Source organism: Cebus imitator, unplaced genomic scaffold (genome assembly GCF_001604975.1).
Source record: "Cebus imitator isolate Cc_AM_T3 unplaced genomic scaffold, Cebus_imitator-1.0 Scaffold613, whole genome shotgun sequence".
Classification (NCBI taxonomy): Eukaryota; Metazoa; Chordata; class Mammalia; order Primates; family Cebidae; genus Cebus; species Cebus imitator.
Window position 1 is genome coordinate 879,702 of NW_016107928.1, and position 7,874 is coordinate 887,575.

General features: G+C 34.6%; 1 protein-coding gene across 1 annotated transcript in view; it reads left to right on the plus strand.

Moving 5' to 3' along the window:
• The window catches only part of MED14 (mediator complex subunit 14), an 86,921-nt gene that overhangs the window by 30,445 nt on the left and 48,602 nt on the right, over positions 1–7,874 (plus strand). The window contains exons 10-12 of the mRNA XM_017516981.2: positions 1,420–1,545; positions 2,718–2,796; positions 6,953–7,112. Of these exons, the coding sequence (XP_017372470.1) occupies positions 1,420–1,545; positions 2,718–2,796; positions 6,953–7,112 (365 nt within the window). The remainder of the gene's footprint in view (positions 1–1,419; positions 1,546–2,717; positions 2,797–6,952; positions 7,113–7,874) is intronic.

Below are 7,874 nucleotides of genomic sequence, written 5' to 3' on the forward strand. Positions count from 1 at the left end.
AAATGTTTCAGATCTCGGATTTTTTTCAGGTTTTGGAATATTTGCATTTATACTTGCCAGTTGAGCATCCCAAATCTGAAAATTCAAAATCCAAAATATTCCATTAAGCATTTCCTTTGAGTATCATGTCAGTACTCAGAAAATTTTGGATTTTGGAACATTTCAAATTTTGGAGTTTAGGATGCTCAACCTGTGCTTTAAAGCAATTTATTTTCCTCTAATATGTCTTCTGCAATGTTTCATTAATTTGTTTGATAATTTATGTATACAGTACCAATGGTAATGTCACCTATTTGAATTATTTAAAAATTTTGTAAGAGATTTTGGTTGGTTTCTTTGATTCAAAAGCAATATAGATAATGTGCATTTGTTGAACACTTTGCTTTTTAAAGCACTTTTACAGCTTTGTCATTTCTTGCTCCTAACGACCTGTGGCGTGGAGGGGAAGATGTTATTGTCCTCATTTGACAAAGTAGCAGGCAGAGGCCACACCTGGTGAAAGGCCTGCATCACCACTCCCCTCTGCGCCTGCCACGTTACCTGTCCTTCCTGCACCTGCATCACCATTCCCCTCTGTATCTACCTTTTTAAAAAATTTTTTTCTGTGCTGTAGCTTCAGAGGAACTTGGTAACAAGAAGAGCATGTTCCTTTTACAACACCTCAATCTGATCAGCACTTAGTGTATTTTCAATGTTTTGCTTGTTTACTGGATTTCATTATGTCACTTGCAGAATTAAGAGAAAAGTTAATTGGGCCTGGTGGAAATACTATGAAACTCTAGATCAAGTATATTGTCAGCTTTGGGGATTTGTGTTTAGCAATTACCAATGTTCTTAGTTCATCTGTGACTTGAAATGGAGTACACAAATGACTTGAAAAAAAAAGTTTCTTCCTGGGTAATCTATAATGTTTATTAGTTTTCAAGTGTTTCTTTAAACTCATTGGCTCTAATTGCCAGAATACCTCTTTTTTATGAGGAATGGCATTGAAAATCATGAGGCCATAGGAGATATTTCTTCTGTTTACCAGCAATCGATTTTCTTTCCATTATATAAAAAAGAAAATCCTTAAAAATTAACTTATTAGTAATTACCAAGTAAAAGTAAAACTAGAACTCAGCTCACTGGTGAGGTTGAATTTTCACTAGCTATTTCAACCCTCTTTAAGAAATTTTGGATTTTTATTGCTGTAATATTTGAGACAGGCATGTTTGTTTCAAGTCACCTTGAAAATTACATTCTTTGCTTTTTGAGCTACTAACTGACGTAATAATACTATTGCAAATTTTGCAAAATCATGTTTTTTGTCTAACAGTTAGGATCCTTCAGTAGTTGGTTGGTTTGTAGTCACTGATTGAGAAATAATTTTTCCGGAAAATGTTCAGATAGAAAAGTAATTTTTAATTGTTGATTGTTCAGCTTCCATAGAGACTGCACTCCCAGCTCTTGTTGTTCCCATCTTGGAGCCCTGCGGTAATTCGGAGTGTCTGCACATTTTTGTAGATTTGCATTCTGGAATGTTTCAATTGATGCTTTATGGACTTGGTAAGTTACTAAAACATATAGTCATTCAATGTAAGAAAAAATATTTTAAACAAAAACAAAATAACATTTTCTGTTATTAGGTATCAGAAGGAATGATATATGCAGTGTTGAAAGTGGTTATGGAAACAGTACCTCTGGCTGATGTCGGTTAACTTAAAACTTAAACACACAAAAATTAGAAAAGCAACAGGAAATAGTCCTTTAAGGACGTATGCTTGTCTTAGCAGCTTAGGCTGCCATAAAAAAAAAATCATAGACTAGGTGACTTAAACAACAGAAATTTATTTTCTCAAAATTCTGGAGGCCAGAAATTCAAGATCAAGGTGTCAGCAGATGAGGGCTCTCTTTCTAGCTTGTTATAGACAGCCGCCTTCTTGCTGTGTCTTCACATGGCTAAGAGAGCAAGTTCCCTGGCATCCCTTCTTCTAAGTCTACTAATCCCTTCATGAAGCCCCTACCCTCAAGACCTCATCTAAGCCTAATTGCTTCCCAAAGACCCTTTCTCCAGATAATATACACTGGGGATTAGGGGTTCAACATATAGATCTGGGGGGGACATAGTTGACTCCATAGCAGTGCTTTTCTAATTTTTTTCTATACTTTGTCCCCGTTAATCAAAATCATTTTGTATCTTACTTTTTTTGCTTATTATTCTATTTACTGGCATTTTCTAGTGTCATTAAAAATTCTAAGTGAGTTAATTAGCAAGCTGATCTTCAGCCAATAGCTCTTGCATATGCCAGAGATCGTTTGTGTTTCGTAAGTAAACATTGCAGTGGAGTTTTTTGTTTTTATGATTTTTAAGGTTCTAAGTCTAGTAATACTATGAATTTTAAATACTTATTATTTTAAAATACTGATTAAATAGACTAAAGAGTTTGGGAAATTAAAATATAGGCAAAGAATGAATTTATGTAGTTATTAATTGTTCTTTCTGCCAGTGTATACTTGCTATTAATTAGTTGTCTTATCTATAATGCTCCCTAAATGTTAAAGAGGGAAAACAAATTAGGTTGGCTTATATCTAATGATGCATTTAGTTAAGTTTTTCTCTGATTTCAAAATAACATGATTTTCTGCCTAAAACAATAATTTTCTTTGTTTTAGGCTACCTAGATAAAGATTTTGTTTCTCATGTAAGCAATTAATTAATGAAGTGCTTTATTCTGTAGACCAGGCCACTCTGGATGACATGGAGAAGTCTGTGAATGATGATATGAAACGGATCATACCCTGGATTCAGCAACTGAAGTAAGCTTATTTATTTAGCTCAAGACTAAAAATGGAAACTTACTTGGACAACATATATTTTCTTCTCCATCATTACTCTTGATCAGTCACTGTCCTTAAGATGTATGGCATGAAACTTAAGTACCTTTTGGTACCTTAGAATCTAAATTCTCTTGGAATAGTTCCAAGATGGCAGTTTCTCATATCAAATTCTCCTCTAGAGCAAATATAGGTGTGAAGGACACAGCACTCAGCTTTCATCCCTTACCACATTTTCTTCTATATAAGCACTTTATAAATCACTTACACAATGAATTTTATTGTATTGAGTGTTCTCTGTAATAAAGTCCTATTTGTTCTTATCCAGGGTAATCGTCATGGTTGACTACCAGCTGACACTTTCAAAATAGTCATTTCTGCTTCCTGAATACTGTCATTCAATTTGTCTCAAAATCCTTTAAATGCTTCATACTGTTAAACATTTGTTGAAAATGGAGCTAGATATAATTCTGTAGAGTTTCATTACCACCCTGGTACACAAAGGTACTCTTATAGCAACTTTAACAAACTCTTTCTTAAAATTAATAAAACAAAATTCCAAAGGATAAAAAAAAAATTCAGAGATTAAAACCAAACCTGGCAAATGGAGAAGGCAGTGGTGGGGCGGGGAGTGCCTAAAGAAAGACTATAAAGTTGGATCTATTGTTCTTATAATCCTTTAGTCTCTGCTTTTCCCTTTAGCCAATACTTGAAAAATTCAATATAACCAAGTAATGTTTTCATTAATGGGGCATGACTTTTTTTTTTTTCTTTGAGTCAGGGTTTTGCTTTGTTGCCACTTAGGCTGGAGTGGAGTGCAGTAGCGTGATCTCAGCTCACTGCAACCTCTGTCTCCCAGGCTCAAGCGATTCTTCCACTTAGCCTCCCAAGTAGCTGGGACACAGGTGCATACCAGCAAGCCCAGCCAATTTTTGTATTCAGGACAATGTTTTTTTTTTTTTTGAGATAGAGTCTCACTCTGTCACCCAGGCTGGAGTGCAGTGGGGCAGTCTTGGCTCGCTGCAACCTCCGCCTCCCAGGTTCAAGGGATTATCCTGCCTTTGCCTCCTGAGTGGCTGGGATACAGGCATGCGCCACCATGCTAAACTAATTTTTTCTATTTTTAGTAGAGATGGGGTTTCACCATGTTGGCCAGGCTGGTCTCAAACTCCTGACCTTAGGTGAGCCACTGTGCCTGGCCCTGGGCTTAATTTGTACTGCCAGTAGATAGGTAATATTATGTGAGTTTTTTTATGTAAGCTTTTTTTTTTTTTTGAGCAGCTATTTAGTTTATCTGTTATGTGAAAAAAAATCAGTCATTAATCTGGGTAATGATTTCTAAAACTTAGCAGTTTAGGCTGCCATAACAAAATATCATAGGTGACTTAAACAACAGAAATTTATTTTCTCAAAATTCTGGAGGCCAGAAATTCAAGATCAAGGTGTCAGCAGATGAGGGCTCTCTTTCTAGCTTGTTATAGACAGCCGCCTTCTTGCTGTGTCTTCACATGGCTGAGAGAGCAAGTTCCCTGGCATCCCTTCTTCTGAGTCTACTAATCCCTTCATGAAGCCCCTACCCTCATGACCTCATCTAAACCTAATTACTGTTTTAAGATCATTGTGCATTTTGGCTAAATAAGCAAGATTGAAATATCCTAACATGCTTAACAATTCACGTCTTGCATAACTTGAGGTTGTTTATCTGGCAGTTCTAGCTGCCAGAAATATAAACTAAAACCTGAAAGTTAAGTCCCAAAAGCCTTTAACTTACCAAATGTGTGCCTGTACATAAACTTACATAGTTTATTTATAAGAAAAGTCACCTGATTGTCACTTATAATAGTGTTTTTCAAATGATCTGTGGTGAATGACCAGTTTATCAGTTAATCTATCATGGGACATTGATGTTTTGAAATAACTTTATTGAGGTATAATTTACACGCCATAAAAATCCACCCATTTTCAGTGTACAATTCAATGATTTGTAGTAAATTTACTGACTTTTGCAACTATCACCACAATCCACCTCTAAAACATGTAAGACATTTCCATCACCCCAAAGAAATGTTCATTTATAGTTAATAACCATTCCCAATTTCAGAAAACTATGAATCTACTATTTGCCTTTTCTCATCATTTCATATAAAGTGGAATCAAAACATGCTGTCTTTTGTGACTGGCTTCTTTCACTTAGCATAATGTTTTCAAGATTCATCGATATTGTAGCATATATCAGTACTTCATTCCTTTTTACAACTGAATAATATTTCACTGTATGGATATACCACATTTGGTTTATCCATTCATCAATTGATGAACATTTGGGTTTTTTCTACTTTTTGGTTATTATGCATATTGATGCTGTGAACATTCATGTTTAAGTCTATATGTAGACTTATGTTTTCTTTTCTCTTGGAGTGGAACCAAGGAGTGGAACTGCTAGGGCATACAGTAAATTTGTTTAGCTTTTCGAGGAAAATGCCAAACTGTTTTCCAAAGTGCCTGTGCCATTTTACAGCTCCATCAGTAGTGTTGCGAGAATTTTTGTTTCTCTACATCCTTGCCAACCATTGTTACCATCTTTGAATATAGACATACTAATGAATATGAAGGGGTATCTCATTGTGATTTTAATTTATGTTTTCCTAACAAATAATGATGTTGAGCATCTGTTTGTTCATATGATTACTTTTAAAATAATGTGCAATAAAAATGAATTATAGGAAAAAAGAAATGAAAGAACATGTATAAGACATAAGCCCCAATGTTTTTTATTAGAATCAACAGATAAAGTTATATTTCCATAAATATGATCAGAACAAACATAACATAGGAAAAAAGAAAATTATAGAAACTGTGTACATTTTTCATTGAAAGTGTACACACAGGCAATTAAAATAGAAAGTCACTAAGACTCAAGTTTTTTGTCCCACAGAATCATAACAAATAGTGAAGAGGGAAATAGCAGCTCCAGATCGACTTTGAAAAGACCACGTTGTATATCAGTATTTAGAATTTTTAATGTGACATATGAGCTTGTTTCTTGTTGGTAATAACTTGTCTGTGTTGGATTGATGAACATGCTAATCGAGATGTTTCTCATGTTTTCCTTTTAATAACATACATAGTAGAGATATCATTCTCACGAAGATATGTTGATGGGAATCGAAGTAGAGATTTGAAAAAATGTTTAGCAAGTTCAGGATGTTTATTTTTAACTTTTTTTCAAAATGAAGCAAGTGGTGGTATATTTTCAAAATGGATCCTCATTCCTTCATCAGTAACCAGTTCTTGCATTTGATCCTGTAAAGTTGTAGTTAAATTTTGTCTTTCAATGAAAAAAATGAAATGGTTTCTAGAACAGTTGACAAACTACCCTTAAAATGTTATATATTACAACATGGTTTTACTGCACATGACTGGCATATGGTTTGTACCACATGCAAGTTGCCACACAAATATATCAGCCCCAAATTGATCTCTGCCCTAATTCATCAAGGCAAGTCTGCTGATCTTGAGCTGGGATGTTGTGGCATTGATACACTGCTGTGAAAATTCTTATTTTCTGTAGTTTTAATTATGTATCAATGGAGTTTGTGAACCAGCCATTTTATCCCTTTTTTACATATTATATGGTATCCTAGCTTCAAGGATAGATAATCAAATAAAAGGAATGAGAGGAGTACTATATTAAAAACATCAGCGAAATCTGGCAGCTTACCTGAAAGGGACATGGGAGCAAAGTTAATACTACTGGCACCTGCTAGGTATACTACACACTTCACATATACACAGTTTAAAAACTGGGGCTATATAAAGAATGTTGAGATTAGTTGGTACTGTCTTTATAGGAAATCTGTCATTCCTTATAATCAACTAACATAGTATCTCATCCTCATCGTTAATTCTACCTTGTGACTAAGATCATTCACATTGCAGTTTAAACTTCTTAAATTAAAACTGGAATTGACAGTCTAATGCAAAACTATGAAGAAATGATTTGTCATTATGGTCATGTGTCCTTTAATTAGTTAAATTTCAATTAATTGTTTTTTAAATGGTCTCTAATCACTTATAAATCAATAGCACACAGATGAAAAATCTATGATTTTATGTGGATTATAACTTTTAAATTCAGGTTTTGGCTTGGACAACAGCGTTGCAAGCAGTCTATAAAACATTTGCCTACGATATGCAGTGAAACATTGCAGCTTTCCAATTACTCAACTCATCCTATTGGAAACCTTTCTAAGAATAAGCTGTTCATTAAACTTACCCGCCTTCCACAATACTACATTGTAAGTATGCAAAGGAGTGATTTGGTGTGATAAGCTTAGTAATTCTATTAGTATCTTGAATGATTTATTGTTTAAGTTGCAAATGAATTTTATTGAGTATTTGACTTTCATATAGTGATTCTCAACCCAGGGGGTTAAAATGGGGTTGTAGGGGATGGAGAGAGGAACGTCATGTCTCAGTTGGGGAACATAAGGTATAACCCCATCCCTCACTGTAGAGTCTGTCCTATCATGAGGCCTAGTCTTTGATTGGAATGAAATATCTCTGTAAGAATAAAAAATTTGAGGGCAACTACTATAAAGGTCTGGTGATGTTTCGATGTCAGATAAACTTGTTTCACTAGAATATTAACTTGTATAATGAAACCTTTCAAATATGGACTGGCTGAATTAGCTTTATTTTTTCATCCTTCATTGATTGAAGGCATATTTCATTTTATTGAGTATGTGTTCCTTTTAGTGCACAGTAAGGTCCTCTCTTATTCCTTTTTCACTCTTTCTGTATGTTTTCTAGTTTCTTTTTGAATTAGTTAAAATTTGCAAGAATTTGAAATGTGAACTCATCCTGAATGTATTTTCCTGCTTGTTGAAATTTCTGTGTATACCAAGTAGATATGTTGGCTAAAAATCTATGTTTTACAATTTTTAATTCAGGCCAGGTGTGGTGGCTCACACCTGTAAAACTAACACTTTGGGAGGCTGAGGCGGGAGGATCACTTGAGCTCAGAAGTTTGAGGTCAGCTTAAGCAATATAGTCAGACC